Source organism: Marmota flaviventris, chromosome 9 (assembly GCF_047511675.1).
Source record: "Marmota flaviventris isolate mMarFla1 chromosome 9, mMarFla1.hap1, whole genome shotgun sequence".
NCBI classification, from domain to species: domain Eukaryota; kingdom Metazoa; phylum Chordata; class Mammalia; order Rodentia; family Sciuridae; genus Marmota; species Marmota flaviventris.
The window spans coordinates 105,216,738-105,235,941 of NC_092506.1; the positions used below are offsets into that span (position 1 = coordinate 105,216,738).

The window sequence follows — 19,204 nt, forward strand, 5'->3', positions numbered from 1 at the left end:
TCAGGAAAATTTATGTAAGCAAACCACAGGGCCCAGCGCCTAGCAAGTAAAGAAGATCAGTAAGTATTTGCAGGATCTGACTCTGGAGCAGGACTTAGCCTGCCTTGGAGTTATGTCAGCCTCCCTAGAAGAGGCTGGGTCCTGGCAGCACTAAGTGCAAAGAACAATCGTGTAAATGTACACAAAATATCAAATGTTATGGCTGTTGTATGCACATCCACAGATGCAGCGGGGATGTGAGGAAATCCCTCGGGGCTTTAGAAATGAATCTTTTTACCTACTTGAAAGAGAACAAAGTAGTAAAATGATAACCCTGAGTGTTTCGAGGCAGGAGGGAGAGGGCCATGAGCCAGCAGGTTCTCTAGTGCTCCCTATCAGTGGCAGGTCCTGAGAATCCCAGGGACATCCATCAGGTGAGTCCCTGGATCTCCAGGACCAGCATGCAGGAGAGGGCCTGGGGGCTCATTGTGACAGGAGGTCAGCTCTGCCAATAAGCCTGGCACTGCACTGAGCCTGTTCCCGTCATTGTCTTGACTCTGTGACAAAAATAGCACGCTGGTTAGGAGCACATGCTCTGGGGACAGAGAAGGCATGGATTTGAATCCCCATACTGGAGTTGAGCAGCGTGTGACATTAATTCCTAACCTCGCTAGGACAGGGAGATTTTTTTAAATCTGCAAAATCAGTATGAAAAGATCTCTCTCTTAGAGATGTGCTGAGGATTAAACAAGATCTGCAAATTCCTGGTGTATCTGTGCAACTAGATTTTATTGTACATCTATAATAATAAGCGAGGTACTCTGCTGGGCTCTGGGGATAAAAGGGCAGGCTGAACCAGCCACGACGTGTGCTTTCCTGAAGCTTATCACACAGCAAGAAAGATAGAGAGTAAGTGCTAGCACATTAACAAGTAGTCTGAAGGAAAAGGATATGGTTCTAAGCAGCTTGACTATGGGAGATAAGGAAAGGCTTCCTGGAGGAAGTGACCTTTGAGCTGAGGCCCGAAGGGGCAACAAGAGAAAACCAGACCAGGGCAGGCAAACACTATCTATGAAGGTCCAGACAGTAGGCACTTGGTCTTTACTGGCCTCACAAGCTCTGTTGCAGTTCCGCTGTGGTGGATGAAAGCAGCCCGACAGGACAAAGACGAGGGGGCGTGGCTGTGTTCCAACACAACAGGCAGTGGGGCAGGTTCGGCCTGTAGTCTGTGGTGTGCCATCCCTTAAATGAACTGGAAGAGGGCTGGGAGTGGGGGGGGGTGTCATGGCAGGGAGAGTTCCAGACAGGGAGTGGCATGCACACCTGGCAGGATGGAGCTTGCTGCACTTGAACTTGAAAAGAAGGCAGGTGTAGGGCCTGTAAGAGGCTGGTGTGATGGAGGTGGAGGGGAGATGACGCAGTGCTGGCTGGATGCCGCCGTGTGAGAAGCCGAATGGAAGGGGCACAGCAATTCTAGCCTGAGGCAAGTTGAGGGGAACTTGGATGAGGTTGGGGAAAGGTGAGGCTGGGGGAAATTAACCCACTGGACTCTGTGATCCCACTGTCAGATATCAGTGCAGGTCTCCTGACTCCAGATGTCACACTGCCATCTCATAGGGAAGCAGCAGGGGACGCCAGGGTTTAGGGGCCCTCAAGTACTTCCCCTGGAGACCAGCTTGCTCTTACGTTCCTGTGACCAGAGGGCAGACTAAATCCAGGTATCAGGCACTCATTCAGTTGTACAGATGTCACCTTTCAAAGACCTGGAGAGCTCCTATCAAAGCCAGGGAGCCCACTCCCTGGCCTATTGTCCCCCTATCCAAGCTTCCCTTCTGGCAGATTCCTTCAGGCTTGGTCTCTTGGCTACTCCACCCATGGGACTTAAACATAGCTCTTGGAAGAACAATGGATCAAAAATAGCTGTCCTACTAGAAGCAAGAAGCAACAGCTGAGAGAAAGAGAGAGAGAAAAGAAACCAACACTACGAAAAGCAGATTAACTTATAAAGGCACAGAAATGTAGGCAAGGTGCCCTGCACATTACTGTCACCCTGGAGCAATACTATATCACCGCACAGTGTGATAACTGGCTTCCCGATGATAACAATGCATATTAAGGTAAAGATGCCCACTCTATTTAAGAGGACAGAGGAACGTATTCCTTTGGAAAGGATTTTTGAAAAGAATGCTTTTGAATACATAATTAAGATCTCCAAAATTTAGTGCTCAAAGGAGCAAGATTATTATTAATTTATATAGATCTGTGTCCCTTGGTAATGTTGGGCAAATGGTGCTTTCTATGCACGTTCAAGCACATCTCTTACCAGTTATATTTACCTAAATTTTCATATTTGACTAAGCACTTCTATTATAAGATGTTTCTCCTAATAGTATTAGCATCATAGTTAGAAGGGCTACACATTTGTTTTAAATAATGTGATTCCAGTGAAGCAGCACCTTAGCCTCTTTTGAGTGCTGTTTTTTTTTTTTTTTTACTTGCTAGCTCTGTGACTTGGGTAAGTTATTAACTTACCTGGACTTGACTTTCCAGGTGGGGCAGCACTGAGATTGGTATCCATAAACTTCTAATGCCCAGCCCAGAGGTTTTTTTGTGCATTTCGGGCCCCAGCATACACTAGAGTCAGCTTGCCCCAGCTGCAAGAGCCCACTGTACAAATCTTCCCAACTTTGTGTTCTCTAACATCATGTCAGCAACCAGGGGAGTGTTTGCACCATAGAAATTGGCAAACGCCATTAACCAAGGCTGCTTCTTCAGGAGAGAGTGTTTTTAAGCATTCTCTAGACCACCCTGGGTGGGTACTCAAGTCACTACTAATCTCTACAGTCTAGTCATTCCCCATCATCCTGTTTCTTCTCTGAGTTTGTCCTCTGCTCTGATCCAGCTAGCATCCGAGCCACCTGGACCCTTGCTACAACCCAGATTGCTGGACACTCCCCAGGCAGTGTCTGATTTAGTCCATTCAAGATGGGCTGAAGAATCTGCATCTTGAATGCTGATACAGCTGGTTTGGACATCAAACTTGGAGACACTGACCTAATCTAATAAGCCCCCAGTGCAAGCCCTTTGGAGGGCACAGAAGAGACTGCATCTTCTGTCTCAGGCAGTGGCACGATAATGAGTACTGACCTAGTACTTTGCACATATGCTATCTCCTTTAATCTTCTTAAGAACTTCTTAAGGCAGTAATTACTATTTTAATCCCCACTATATAGAGGGGGGGAGGACAAAGTTCAGAGGGACTCAGTAACTCAGGTGAGATCGTGTGGCTTATAAACTGGGAAGCCAAGCTAGACCAGGTCCTCCAACTCTGGGTCCTCACCTGGGTGGTGAGTTGTACAGTGCTCAAGGGTGGATAAGACTGAAATGCAGCCTGAGCTCCACATGCCCAGCTGGGCACTGGCAGGGCCACCTCAGCCTAGAGGGCTGTTTTTTTTTTTTTTCCTGCATTAAGATGCCATTAAGGCTGGTGGTGGCCCTGTGCAATGCATATTCTCCTCCCTCACTATCAATTCTAGGGCCTCTAAACTGGTAGAAAGGCAGAATGAGTGGGAGAGAGAAAATACAGAGAGGGCCCAGCAGAGATGTCATCCGAAGTGAACTCAAGCCCGCACTTGGGCATGGAGACAGGGTCCACAAAACAGCTGTTCCCACAGGAGGGTTTGGGGGCAGGTGTCAGTGGGGTGGAGTGAAGGGATTTGGCTGCAGACAGAGGCACAGATTGTCTGTGATGAGAGAGCTGTATCTCCTGCCCACCCCTGGCACGTGTGTGGCATCGAAGGTGCCCAGTGGGTGGGGCAATTAGCCTGTATCCCAGGGCACCTGGCTCTGCCTCTCCCCTTCCTTCCCACTGTCTTTTTGCAATTAGATTGCACTGGGTAATAGCTGCCAAACCACTTTGTTGGATCTGATGAGTTTATTAATTTCTTAGGGGCTAATAGAAGAGTGGGTGGGAGATTCATTTCCTGACTGGATCTTGGGGGCTAATTAGTCTCTTTGCCAGGTTCCCAGAGGTGAGGGGTGGGAGGGTGCATTGCTCAGGCTGTTGGACTTGGCTCTGGATAAATCATCTCTATGCTTGGCTTTTACAGGAAACTAGCTCACTGAGTAAGACCACAGAGGCTGGGGCTGGGCCCCTACCGCAGGGCTGAGTTAGAATTGCCTCCCTTGGGAACAGTGGAGGTGGGAAGGGAGGTAGGGGTGGAGGCTGAGGTCTGCTGCTATTGGTGTGAAGTGTAGGTTTAGGGTGACAAATGGGACTCTAGAAAGTTTAATCCTGTCCCACACATCCAAATGCTGACATCCAGCCCAAATCTTTTTTGTTTCTTCTGTCCAAATATAGCCCTTCCAAGCTTAACACACCATCAGGGTCCAGTTGTATCCATTTTGAAGGCTGGGAAACTGAGCCTCAGAGAGGAGAATAATTCTACCTGGCTTTGTGGAGTGCCAAGACCAAGAAGAAAGCTGTATGCCTGGAGTTTGAATTAGATGGTTGACACCCCTCAAAGCCACCTCCTGGTCAGCCGGGTCTGCTCAAATGAAGGACATATTAGTGTTCCCACCCTAAGAGACAAGAGCAGAAACAGGGAAGAACCCATTCTTAGGAATCAGATCAGAATTCAAGCCTATGCTATGCCTACCCAGATGGGTGACCTTAGGCAAGCCACTAAACCTCTCTGAGCCTCAGTTTCTTCATAAATAACATGGAAACACCATAAGCATTCCAAAGGGTATTAGGAGAATCCAAAGAGGCGATAGAACTTTCTAACACAACAGTTGTGTACAAACTGTTACCCTTTTCCCTTCATTTGGAAATCCAGTGCATTCCTCAGCCTCCCTGTACCTTTCTTGTGTAGAGAGGAAGAGGAAGGAGAGGATCAGGCAATAGTATGGACTGTCTGGTCTGTTTGAGAGACCACAGGAGCTCCAGAGGCCAGAGGAGGGTTTGCCTGCCTCCTGCCCATACCTGGTTAACAAGAGCAACCTGCCAACAGGAGATGAGGACTTTCCCCTGCTTCCAAAACCAGTCCTGGAGCAAGATGCTGGGGTCTGTGCATAAATAAGTCTTTTGTCCTAAGCCACAAAGACTGTGTGGGAGACCACAGGGAACTGAAAACGTTCAGAACACTGAAAGACTCAGACAAGACGGCTGTGCTGACTTCTTTGGAAAAAATCATCTGGTTTGAAGAACACAGGGCTGTATCACCTCACACTAGTTGGCTGTGACACCTCACACTAGTTGGCTGTGACACCTCACACTAGTTGGATGGATTTTCTGATTTGGGGCTCTTTATTTGTAAAACGGGGCTTACTATCTGGATATGCATGATACACTGCTTGCAAACTAAAACCAAACATGAGCATATAGAGAACCATCCTGCCTTAGAGAGGTGGAAAAAACTACCCCCACCCCCTTTCCAGGTGGCGTCCCGTCCGAGGGGCATTTTTGGTGATCTCCTCTTTGCCGCCTGAAAGGGCCATCCTGGGAGACCCTCAGTTTCTTTCCTGGAACTGGAAAGGCTCCCAGTGGATGGTCCACAGTCCCCAGTGGACCCTGCCCTCCATACTGTGAAGTCAGGAAACTGGTTCTGCTCAGTGTGCCCCTGAGTCCGCCTGCCCCACGGGTCCGGGGTGAAGGCCAAGGCAGAGCCAAGTCTCCATTGTTGTTGGAGCTTCCAGAAGAGACCCCAGAGCCCTACTCTGGGGAATAGAGCCACCGGCACCCATGGAACTCAAAGAGAGTTTCCCAGGGAAGCTGCCGCTGGTGCTCGGAGATGCCTGGTGGAGGCGGCTGTGTGCGTCTCCATGGGTTGGTGGCCAGCTGTCAGCTGTCTCTCTTGGCTGCCCACCTCCGATCTCAGCAGCAGACATTTGTCAGCGGCTCCAGCTTGTAGGACTATATTGGGATTTTATCTATGCATATTATATATTTACATATTATTTATACGTTTGACATATCATGGACTTCTGTATTATTTACACATAGCATATATATTTATACAATGTCTACTTAGGTATATTATTGAAAGGGTTCTACTGAGAAAAACAATCTAACAATCCACTGCTATTGAGTTTAGGTTTAGGTAACATTCTAAAATGGGGAACTAAGTAAATTACGGATTTTTTTCCCCTAGGGGTCTTTAAGACAATGGGAAAGTCAACAATAATATATTGAGCACCTAAAAATTTATTAAGAAGTTAGAGCTCATGATAATTGTTTCTAACACAATAAAATAAAACTAAGGCTAATACAAGGAAGAATGCAATAGGGAAGTGGAAGAAAAATAATTATTAGGTTTCTGTGACAAAATACTTGGGAAAATCAACTTAAAGAAGGAAAGCCTTATCTTGGCTCATGATTTCAGAGGTTTCTGTTCATGGTCACTGGGCTCCATTGTTTCCGGGCCTGTGAGGAGCTCATGGCAGAGTAGAGCTTTGTACCTGATGGTAGCCAGGAAGGGCAGGGAGAGAGAGTGAGAGAAAGAGGTGGGAGACAGATGTACCCTTCAAGGACACATGCCTAATGACCCACTGCTTCCAACCAGGACCTATCTCCTAATATTCCATTAAGTTATGAATCCACCAGTGAATTAATGCATTGATGAGGCCAGAGCCCTCAGGATCCAGTCACCTACAGGGTGATTGAACACTGCTGTACTGGGGACCAAACCTTTAGCACATGAGCTTTTGGGGGATATTTCAGATTCAGATGGTACATTCAAATGCCAGATTAAATTCATTCTCACAACCACCCAAAGAAGTTTCTATTATTCCCATTTTACAGATGAGGAAACAGGGTTAGTGAGGTTCAGAAACTCTCCTGGGGTTACACAGGGAGATCTGTGCTTCTCGGTCTGTGTGAACACTGCAATGTCCAGATGGCACATATATGATCTTTAAGAAGGTAGGGAAATGTTCCCATGCCCATTTGTAGATGCCAAGGCTCTGGAGAACTTTTGTGTCTAAATTTTGACAGTAAACAAGTGGATCAAACAGGGTCTGCCCTCTTCCAGTTTATTTACTCATCTATATATTTAACCATTCAGCACACATTTATTAAAGACCTTGTATCTGCCTGTTTCCTCCAGTATGCCATTTTAATTCTTATTTTGATAAACACAATTATTGAATTCAGGCCAAAGCACAAGAGTACCTGTGATTATTCTTGCCTGAAAATATTTTGCCATTCCCTCCTGGACACAGAATTTCCTGAACTGTGTTTCATTCCTAATTTGTTTTTCCCTTTACCCCCTCAGGCTCTCCCAAGCCTTCACCGTGTTTTCTTTGCTTACCCTGTCAGTGCCCCCTTCCCTCAACCCTGTCCTGATCCAGCCCCCTGCTCCATGCTCCATAACCACCCCCCCCATGGCTTATACACAGCCCAAGAAGACACCAGGGACTGTCCTCTTGGCTCCTCCAAGCCTGGGGCCCCAGCCTGCCAGGCCTCTCCTTCCTGCATGTCTTCCCAGTTCTCTCTCATTGGTCTCCTCAGATTGGCCAGTGGCACGTGGCGGAGGGCCTCAGCATGGACAGCCGCCTCTACGCCTCCAACAGCTCGGACAGTCTCTTCAACACCACCCTGGTTGTCACCACCATCCTGGTAAGCGGGATCTCCCGAGCCACCCAGCTGCAGCTCCCCGGGGTACCTCTCCTGAGCCAGTGCAGAGAGCTCCCAGGCTTCCCGGGGAACAGAAGATGGGAGCGCTAATCACAGCACCGAGGCCAATTTATGACAGTGTAATTACACTCAAGTTGCTGTTTCATATGGAAATGATATTTGATGAGTTCCCAAGCAGCTGGGGAAGAGGGATAGGGTGGGGAGACTCCACAGTTTGTGGGTGCCTCTTTCAGGGGCACCCTAAAGGCTGGGGCAGCTATGCAGGGCCACATGGAGAGGATACCCTGGGGGAAGCTGGATCCAGTCCACTGGGGTGGCTGCTGCTTTTTCCCAGAAGCCCACCTTGCTTGGCACCTAGAGTATCCAAAATGAGGCCTTCCCATACTGCACCCCCCAAATGGACACCTGAACGTCTGTGGGTTTAGCAGGCCTCTTTTTTTCATTTCCAGACGGTAAAAAGAGGGTTCTTAATGAACCTATCGGGCAAGGGACCATCTGCTTTTCTATTTGATTCAGTTCTATTCAGTAATTACCAATTCCAACCCCTGACTCTAGTCTCCTGCCATGTACCAGGCACTGTGCTCAGTCATTGAGACCAGAGGTAGGTAAGACTCCATCTCCTTCCTCAGAGGTTATAATTTAGCAGATGGGATAAGTCAAGTGCATACACGGCGAAGGTATTATTTGTCTTCCCCCCCCAGAAGACCTCATGTTTTAAAAGATTTTTCAATTAAACCAGCTGCATGTATTAAGCAATAATTACTCTGTTCCCCCTCCCTTCCCCCTATTAACTAATCAAAAGTGTATTTCCCCTGCTTGGCACAGCATCTTATCAGCAGGAGATAGCCAGTGTAGTCACACTGATAATGCAGCCCAAAGCAGGGGCGATGTATGGGAAAGCCTGCTCCTCTTGTCTCACCCCTCTTAAATGTGCAAGGTCTGCAACGGATTTGTTTCTTTTAGGCTTTTTAAGATACTAAAGAGAGCTCAGGGACCCCCATGGTGACTTCACAAACTCTGGGGTCCAGGGAATGCTTGGATGGAATTATTGATCTACTGTGAATGGAAAGGCATAGAAGCTGGAAAGAGGTGCAATCCAGAACTGTGGAGTGTTGGGGAGAGGGCCCGACCTGCAGCACTGCCTGAGAAGGAACCTTTAATTACAGATGGAGACTGAAAGGGAGCACTTAGGAAGGGGAAAGTGAAGAGGGAGAGCATTGTTAGGTGTTTAGAAAATATATAGAAAAATACCAGCTTTCTCCCGAATGTGGGCTTCAGTAGGGAAAGGCAGGAGCATCAGCCAGAAATGTGGGTTGAGTCCATAGTGCTGAGGAACTTGAATGTCAGGCCCTCAGTTTCTATTTCATCTGGCAGGAGATGGGTTGCTGAATAGTTTCATTCATTCATCCTGGGAGTATTTGTTGGGCACTATGATTTGCTTGGTACTATTCCCGGTACTCAGAGTACAGCAATGAATGAAACACAAAACCCGCTGTCGATAATGAACTTCCATTTCGGTGGGGAATGTGAGACAGATAATAAAAAGCCATTACAGGCTGGGCACAGTGGCACATAACTATCATCCCAGTGGCTCGGGAGGTTGAAGCAGGAGGATTGCAAGTTCAAAAGTTCGAAAGCCAGCCTTAGCAACTTAGCAAAGCCCTATGCAACTTAGCAAGACCCTGTCTCAAAATAAAAAATAAAAAAGGACAGGGGACGTGGCTCAGTGGTTAAGCACCCCTGGATTCAATCCCTGATTATAAAACAAACAAAACAAAAAAACAAACTAATACAGGTTGACTATCCCTTACCAAAAATGCCTGGCCTCCTCAATGGCTCCATCCTCACTTGCTTGTCTATTCCCCCAACCAAAATCAGAATTGTCCTGTAATTTGCTTACTTTGCCCCCCAGCTTAAGATGTATACCCTTTGTATTCAGGACTAGCCCTCCTTACTTGCTTCCTCTCCATGCTCCTTGGGGTCTAGTGGTGAGGGATTACCCTCCATTTCCTCACTGTATCTTGCCTCTCCCTTCCTTTGCACATGCTGTTCCCTCTGCCTGGAATGCCCTTCCCTGCATTCCTGTCTCCATCTGGAGAGGCCCGCACACCCTCACAGTTCTGCTCAGATGTTGCCTGTTCCATGGAGTCTTTCTTCCCCTGTCTGACTCCTGCCCTCTCCTTCTCTAGTTTTGTGTACACTCCTCCCTCTGAGTGGCACATCCTCTCTTAGGGGATGTCATTTGAATGTTTACCTCCCCTTCTAGAATGAGAGCTCCTTAAAGATCCGGTTGCCTGGCCCACATCAGAGCTCAATAATCAGAACTGGAGTGAAGGATTTCTTCCTGCAGAATTTCAGGGAGTAATTTTAAGGAATTCTTTAAGAATCAAGAAGAGTTTGGGAGGGAGGGAGAGGGGGAACTTTCGGGACGTGCTTCCTGCCTCTCAAGTTTGGGAATTTGACTGCACTTGGAGATCTGGGCTGTGCTGAGACTCCAGGGTCTAGTTTCCAGGCTGAGAAAGTCACTCTGATCTGCGTGTGTGTGTGTGTGTGTGTGTGTGTGTGTGTGTGTGTACCCGTGTGCACATGCATGCTCACTGCCCACACGTAAGTTCACAAGGAGTGAAGGTGCTGGTGGGACACTTTCACATGAGGTGGCATTTAATAACATGGTAAGGAACACTCAAGCCAAAATTAGCACTGGCTCTTTTTTTTTTTTTTTTTTTTTTTGGTGCATGTGTGTCTGAGGCTGCTGATCCAAATCAGTAACTCCTACCAGGAATGATGATGATCCTAATTCAGTCCCTAGGTGACCGTTTGTGGGTTTTCCCTAGCAAAAGGTAATCCTGAATGATTTATCCCTTAAAACTCCGAACATATCCATGTTGTCTCTCGCTCCTGTCAGGGTGCGCTTGGGACGTGTGAATGATTTATTGGTTAATACGAGCAAACACACAGAATTAGCTGCGGCTCCTGTTCCCTGAAGACATTCTCTGTGTCAGGCCCTGTGTCAAACATTTCGCTGCATTGTTGCCTTGGGGTCTCCCCAACCCCCTTTCTGGATAGACCAGTGTATAGCCCCCCACATTTTCCACACTTCAGGGAGCCCCAGCCTTTCTGATATTTTGACCATTCAACACATCTCCTCCCTCCAGAATCCAGTTCTGTATACTTGTTTTGCTTATGTCGGTGAAATTTAAATTGACTTGAGAGTAGAGAGTATTTGGGGAGGAGATTCTATGACGCTTCTCAGGATAATTAAAGATACCCTGGTCCTAGGGTGGAAGCCCTCCGCCAAGCTGTGTCTGTCAGACCATTTTGGCCCTTCTCTCTCTCTGTCTGTCTCATAATCACCAAGCTCTTGACACTGGAACCAGGGGACCAGAGAAGGGGAAGGGTCAGTTCCAGGCTGACTTGCTCTGCATTTGGGCTCCTCACAGCCTCACTGTTGGGTGCAGAGAGGAGGACTTTGGGGGACTCATGGGAGCCCTGGTGTGAGCACAGGGGTTGGTGGAGGAGACAGGACAGGGACAAGGAGGAGCTAGGTTAGGTGGAAGATGGGGAGGGAGAGGAGTTGCGGCATGAGAAGCCCTTGAGCTAGGATTGGCAAGTGTGGAAGACAGGGAGGTGGAAGACAGGACCTGGTGGGGAAGCATCTTGGGTTTTAAACACAAAGCTGGAAGTAAAGAACACCAAGCCATACACGAGGGGGCAACTAATCCTAGAACCCTAGGCCCTCTTCTGATGGGGGACATTGAGTCCTGAGCTGCTCATGGCTTGGGCTGGACGGGAGAGAGCTGGAAGGGTGTAAGAGACAGAGGGAAGACAGGATTGATGACTGGCTGGGTGCCATAGGTGGCTTGGAAGGGAAAGGGACTTGGAACATGTTGAATTTGAGGCAGTAGCAGGCTAGTGAAGACAGGTCCACTGCCATGACAGTGGACTTGGTCATAGGTCCAAATCATGTCACTTTCAACTCTGAGCTCATGCCCAGAACTAAACTGCCCTCCCCCATAACCTCTGGTCTCTCTGGCTCTCCAGCTGCCCCCAGGGTAGAAGTCCACCCCAGGAATTCCATGTCAGAATTTCAGCACTTCCCCCTCTTACCTTCTAGAAACATCTCTACCATAGTGTTCAGCCATCTGGCCAGAATACCGGTCCCCAAGCCTGATGGCCTTTGTGACCCCTGCTCCCTGCTCAGTCTGCATTCAGCCTCCTCTCCTCAGCTGGGCCCCGGGGCTCCCGTGCTCTCCTGCTTCTCTCTCCTTATCATATCCCCCTCGAGCATTCTGTGGAACCTTCCCACACACCAAGCCATCCATCCCACCTGCTTCCACCTTCAGCACAGCTCTGGGGTGGGCACGGGCTCGCCTCTCCTCACGTCCACACCCACACCCTGCACCGTGCCCCAGGCCTCTTCCTAGCCTCACACTCCCCAGGGCCTTGTCTCCATCTCCTGGTTCCTGGGACCCTGCTCCTCCCACCACTCATCTTCCTTCCTTCTCTAAGCTCTCCTTTTGCAGCATTTCCGTCTGCCTGCCTGCACAGGTCTCTTCCACCCTAAAACCACCCCATCACCTAGACACTGCTAATCTTCAGTCACCCTCCAATTGAGGAATTGTGGAGTCAGATTTAGGTGCACCCTTGGGGACCCCCCCACCCTGCTATTTGCAGAGGAGAACCATAGCAGCTTGGAGGGGAGGCCCAGCTCCCTCCATCTCCCACTTTCTCAAAAATGCCTGTTCCTTCACTCCTGATCCTTGCAGTGTCCCAGTGCCTGCTCTGCTTCGGCCTCCCAGCAGACTTGTGATCCAGCCACCCCCTCAGTCCTGTTTCTTCTCTGCATTCTCCTTCCTCAGACTTTCCCCCTGTTCCCTGGTTTCCAGCCTCTGGTTGCTGTTGAGTTGGTTCTATAGCTGCTCTTTGCTTTTCCACTCTCAAAGATCAGGTTCTTCCCAGGGATGAGATCCCGGCTCCTCTCTGTCCTGTCTCAGTTCTCCCCCACAATGGTGTCACGCATTTTACTGCTCCAGCCTTTACTTCTGCTCAGAGGCCTTCAGGTCCTTATCACTGTCTTATCTTCATCCCATATGTTACATACCCCATCAATCATTTCCTCCTGGATAGCCTGCTACTGCCTCAAATTCAACATGTTCCTAGTCCCTTTCCCTTCCAAGCCACCTATGGCACCCAGCCAGTCATCAATCCTGTCTTCCCTCTGTCTCTTACACCCTTCCAGCTCTCTCCCGTCCAGCCCAAGCCATGAGCAGCTCAGGACTCAATGTCCCCCATCAGAAGAGGGCCTAGGGTTCTAGGATTAGTTGCCCCCTCGTGTATGGCTTGGTGTTCTTTACTTCCAGCTTTGTGTTTAAAACCCAAGATGCTTCCCCACCAGGCCTAATGTGATGTACAGTCCCCTCATCCTGGCCTCAAGGCCCATGCTGACTCTAAGTCATCCAAACTTTTCCTCCCACATGCCCTTCCATAACCCATGCTGCAGTTAAACTGGAGGATCCATCTGAGTGGACCACACTCCTTCTCACCTGCAATTGTGTCCCGATGGTGCCTCTCTTCTGTCCATAATGCTTCTCATTCCCATCTGCCGAGATTCTTCCATTCTCTGGAGACATCTCCTCTGTGAAACCTTCTCTGCACATTTCATTAGAGGGGCCCACCCCAATTCTCAGTGCACTCTGCCTGGGATTGCAGTTGTTTATGTGCCTGCTCTTACCTGGGAGGCTGTGCGATAAGCATCCTGCACCTCTTATTGCTCTTCAGAGTGTGTGTGTGTGTGTGAGAGAGAGAGAGAGAGAGAGAGAGAGAGAGAGTGAGAGAATGGAGGAGAGTAGAGCCAGATAATGACCTTTTACCATGTGGAACTTCAACTTGACCTTCTGTGCAGTGGGAGCCAGTGTGTGTTCCTGGTAAGAGAAGCAGATTGAAAGAGCACTTTGGGGAGTGGGTCAGGATAGGGGAGCCATTCCTGGGGTCAGCCATTACCCAAGCCACTTCCCTCCTTCTACCCACCTCTTTGCCAACCTTCTTTGCCCTCCCGCCTCCTGCTGTCCCATCACATATGGCTGGGATGCCAGGCTAAGATGAGAATGACAGCTGCCCAGTTTTGCTGCAGGAAAACCCGTATTTAATGCTGAAGGGGAACCACCAGGAGATGGAAGGCAATGACCGCTACGAGGGCTTCTGCGTGGACATGCTCAAGGAGCTGGCGGAGATCCTGCGCTTCAACTACAAGATCCGCCTGGTGGGTGACGGCGTGTATGGCGTTCCCGAGGCCAACGGCACCTGGACCGGAATGGTGGGGGAACTGATCGCTAGGGTAAGGAAAGGGCAGGGGTCTGCGCCTGCCAAGGGTGGGAGGGCGGTGGGAGGGCGGTGGGAGGCCGTCAAGTTGTGCTGTACGTGTGCTTTTGAACCCCCCATTTCCTTAGTCAGTCGTGAGTGCCTTTTTCACTTATTGATGGGTTTGTTCCACACTCTTTACTGAGCTGGCCTGGAGCCAGCCACTTGCGCTGTGCTGCAATAAATAGACGGTGGTGATCCTGCCCCATGGCTCTCCCAGGCCAGCCCTGTAATAAGTCATGGAGGCTTTGACATACCAACCTGAACTTTGGAGTCTGGGTTCTATTTTGAGGTAATTCTGGTACTTTCTGTTTGTTGTGATGACTTTGTTGCTCATTGACACCTGCTGGCAGAGCTTGGGCAGGCCCTGGGGAGGGCACACGCCCATCAGCTGACTCTGATACTTAAGAGATACTGTCAAGGCAGACATGGTTAAATAAGGTGGAAAAGGGATGGATAGAGCTGCTGGTCACAGTAACGGTGATTTTATTACTTCTCATATTATTTTCCATTAACACAAATGTCCTTTTATAGACCACGGACCAAGGTGCATTTGGATATGCTATAGATTTTCAGGGTGAATGTGGAGACTTGTTTAAAATGCAAGTGAGCTTCCCAGGATGTCAATCTTCTGATAGGTTAGAGCAAGGGTAGAGAAAGTTCTTCCATAGGGAAATCTCTTGTTTTCTTTGTACACACTATTAACAACTGTAAAAAATAATTAAATCATGGCTAATTCACTGTCCACATTTTTACAACTGAGTTTTTATGATCAGGACAGATGATGAGGACCCAGTGCAGAGAACACAGACCCAGGTTATTAGTGTGACCTTGGACCAGTCCCTTTTCCTCTCTGTGCTTGCGAGGGGAGAAGGAGCCGCTGCCGCAGCCCAGAGCGTGCTGACATGCAAGGCACTCTCCACAGTGTCTCCAGTCCTCTTTACATTTATTATCCCCGCCTTAGGAAGGAGCCATCGGAAGCTCAGTGAGCTTAACGGCTTGTCCAGAACCACACAGTTAATATTTGCCAGAGCTGGGATTTAAACCCAGATCCCTTTATTTACTGAATTACAATCATGTTCTGCATGATAATGTTTCGGTTAACCATGGGCTGTGGATATGGTAGTGGTTCCATAAGATTATGTTGCCTAGTGACACCGTCGCTGTCTTTTTGTAGGTGTACTCTGTGCTGTGTGTGCCATGAAATTGCCTAACAACTCATTTCTCTGAACATATCCCCATTGTTAAGTGACCTAAGATTGCAATATAACTTTAATCCTTTGCAAGTACCAAACTTGGAACATAAAATAAACTTTTAAAATCCCAGTCTTTAAGGGTGTGTTAATATGAAGTTTGATTGTTAAGGAAGCATCATTGACAATGTCATGTGAGACATTCAACATAGATGGCAGCTGTGGAAGGGGCGCCTCAGAGCTGAGCAGGGAGGATGCTTGGGAGTTGGCCTGGCAGTAGAGACAGCTCCTGCAATGACACTCGACAGCAAGGCTCGTTCAGGGAATTGGGAATTATGAACTTTCCAGAGGGACTGGAGTCCCAAGGGAACTAGTTCAGACAGGAACCTCAGAGAGGCTGGCAAATGGAAGGCTGATGAACCAACAGAAGGCCCCAGAAGGATAGGTACCCTGCAGGGAATCTCATGTGGGGGTCATAGGAGGGGTAGAGGCTTCAGCAGGGACCCCTGCAGTCTTTGAGACTCCAACCCACCCTGCTGACGATGCACATGCTTCTGCAGAAAAAGATTTGCTGCTTTTCTCTGTAGACCCAGGCCCCCTCCTGGAACATTCTTCTTGTTGGGATTCCACTGCAAAGTCTCAGCCCAGCAGTTAATCCACAAGAGGCTGAAATGCCTTTTCCTTACCCTCCCACAGTGTACTTGGTCACCTTGAGCCATTTCTTCAGCCTCGTTGGGCTGCCTGGTGCCTGGTAGGGTGACTTCAGGGATGGTGGAGTCAGTGCACAGCCATCTCCTTATTAGCCCCCTAATGAGCTGTGACGTGGACTGGCAGGACAGGGAAAGGAGCTGGGGACTCAAGGACATGCAGCTACATACTGAGCAACTTGGGCAATCAGTCAGGGATCTTAAAATTCACTCTGGCTCATCTTTAGAGCAAAAACACTTGGCTTGTTCTCATCAAGGTACTTTGATCTCATCAAGATTTGGTGACATGATATTAATTAACCAATTAACCCATTAATTCAACAGCTATTTACTGAAGATCTTTCACTGTTATAGACATTAGAAACACAATGGGAACAAAATAAATATGGACATTGCCCTCGTGGACCTTTCAGACTAGGAAGCAAGACAGATGCTGATGAATGATCACATTTTTAGATAATTTCATCCTGTAATAAAACTGCAAGGGAAGCAATGTTGCAAGGTGTTCTGTGGGAGCATCTAGAAGGAGGGGTTCAGTCTAGAGAGGCAGGGGCAAGGCTGACCTTGAGAGATGATCCCTTCTGAAGAATTGGTAGGAGCTACTTGGGCAGAAGCCTGATGCCACTGGGGTTGGCCCTGCTCAGGAGTGAGCCATGCTATGACCCCACCTTCCCCAGGTTTGAGGCTTTGGTGTGTTTTGCAGGATGCTCTTCTATAATCACAGTAATTCTAGGCTTTATCCATCCTCTAAGACCCACTCCTCAAGCTAGACTAGAAAATTCCAGCAGAGAGTAGCAACAGAGAGTCCCTCAGGAGATCTCCGGGGCTACTGAATGTTCACACTGGATGCGACCTTAGAACTCATTGCATCTAAACCTGACCCTTATATACACAAGGAAATAGAAACAGAAGAGGTTAAATAACCTGGCATAGTTCACCCAGCCAATAAATTCAGAGGCAGCACTTAAGCCCTGGTCTGACTTCAATCCTTATGATCTGAAAGAGCATCATCTTGATGTTAGACCTGAGCGAATGTTTCAATTACCTGCTAACTAGCTGTATGTCTTGGGCAAGCTATTCTATACTTTCCCCCGTGCCACCTGCCCCAGCATTCACCTGCAAAGAAGTTTTTGTAAAGACTGAAAGTGCGCGCGCGCGGGCGCACACACACACACACACACACACACACACAGAGAGAATATTTGGCATATAGGAAAGATTAGTTGTCTTAGACCAAGGTCCCTGAAAATCAGGGGCCAAGTCCAAAGCTTATCCTCTAAGACAAGGAGTGAAATTCCAAAGAAGCAGAAGTGAGGGGAAGGGGAGATTGACGGGTAAGAGGACAGCACATACGTAAGGGAGCGTGTTAACAAGCTGGTCGTACATAGTTTTATACCAAGCATAGCTGACTATTCAATCTGCAGGGGCCTCACCCAGTCCATAGCAGGGAGGGACACACATGCACCTCTCTTTGGCCCAAGTTCATATCATAGGAGATCACCTCTCCTACTCTGCTGGGCTATGCACCAGGACTTTCTGGTGTCTTCAAAGAAGTTAGATCCAGAGGCAGCAATGACAGTCTTGAAGTGCAAGGCAGATCCATGAGCTGATCCAGGAAATCATGAGCTCCACCCCCACCTGCACACAGCCTTGCCTTCAGCTGGGGAGCTGGTGCAAGCCAGGGTTAGGAGAAGACCTGCATATTCTCACATCAACAGCCTGAGGAAGCCTCAGGACTGGAGGCTGGAGGCACATGGTGCGAGGAGTGAGGCAAGGCAACATGGAGGGTCAGCAAGGGCAGACCAGTGGCTAGGCCAGCCATGCTGATGGAGCACTGAGATGGCACAGCCCCCACCAAGGAGACAGTGAGTTTCAGAGCTGGCTGAGCCTGCCTTCAGGAGGCTGGGGGCTGCCCTTTGTGGATCACTAGAATGCACTCAGTACTGAGCCATCGTCCTGGAGGGCTGCTGGAATCCTCATGGCTGAGCAAACCCACAGATAAGAAAAAGCTGGTTTGGCCCAGAAGTGATGATTATTAGGCCCTTTTAGGTACACCATACGTCTCTGGGTGTTCCTCTTCTGTATGTTCTGATGCAGAGAATAAAACAAATCATCTACCAACAGCTGAGAGTGAAAATCACTGTTTGCATCACATTGGGACAAACCTGAGATTTCTTCCTAGGGGTCCAGGACTCTGAACACCTCTGTGCCAGGGCTTTGGGGGTTGTCCTGCAGGCAGGGGTGGCTTCTCCAGGCCTCACTCATGCAGCACATGCAGCACACAGTAGGGCATGTGTGTGCTTGGCTGCCCATTATTTCCGCCTGGATGAAGAGCAAGGACAAATGCAGCTGAAACTACAACAACTGACATGGAGGCTGGATGTCAAGGAGGACCCCCTGAACAAGGGGCTCAGGCTGACTGCAGAATCTGGGTCTTTGGAGAGCCTGAAGACTATAGCAGCTGCCTGCGTGTCTGAGTGGTAGAAGTAAAGGATAGTGGCACAGAGTTATCGCTGGTGGGAGACTCACTCTATTGTCACCTGCTTCCCTAAGACAGTGGGCTTGGACCCTTGGTGCCTTAGATGTGAAGAGCATTCAAACACCTTTCCTGCATATGTATGGAAATCCTCAAAGCCTGTGTTTTGATGCAAATCCCATTTAAAGGGAGCGTGGTTGGAGCTAAAACAAGTGAGTTCACATAAACTGGCCTGTGGTCAGCCTCTTGAACTCAGGACTGAGTCTGAGCAGGAGAGAGGAGAGGGTGGCTGTTTGAAAAGTCTCAGGCTTGTATTTATTTTTCCCCAGTCAGCTGCTTTTCATGTCCTCGGGGTCCTGTTTGGGAGAAAGGAAAGCACATTCAGGAGATGGAGCCCCCATCTAGCTTCACGATTCAGAACAAAGTACCCCGTTGGCATTTGACTCCATGTTGGCAGAGGGGCACATTTTGGTTTAAAGAGAAAAGGGCTTTGGAAGGCTTACATTCAAGGCTCATAAGCCTTGGACATCAAATAGCTCTTACCAATGACATTTTGACGAATTAAGTGTAAATGAAGCTGAAATGCCTTATTCCACTTCCCCTTCTAGAAAGGGAATTTGCTAGGACCTGGTGGGGTGGCTGTCCATGGCCTCAATCCACTGGGAAGGTTTTCCAGACATTTTGCTGAATGGAAAAAATTTCAACTAGTCCCCTGGGATCACTTTTCACCTTGAAGCCAGAGACTATTTTAACTGCAAATAGGTCATAGAATTCTATTCAGCATTCTTTAAAGTAAAGAAACTCATTCAGGGGCCAAAACTGAGTGTTCAACTCTTTCTGTGTATGACAGCCACGC

The 19,204-nt window shown here is 48.6% G+C and overlaps 1 protein-coding gene across 1 annotated transcript in view; it reads left to right on the forward strand.

Annotated features, from left to right (window-relative positions):
• The window catches only part of Grik4 (glutamate ionotropic receptor kainate type subunit 4), a 284,402-nt gene that overhangs the window by 206,851 nt on the left and 58,347 nt on the right, over positions 1–19,204 (forward strand). The window contains exons 11-12 of the mRNA XM_027930584.3: positions 7,490–7,597; positions 13,746–13,949. Coding sequence (XP_027786385.2) covers positions 7,490–7,597; positions 13,746–13,949 — 312 coding nt within the window. The remainder of the gene's footprint in view (positions 1–7,489; positions 7,598–13,745; positions 13,950–19,204) is intronic.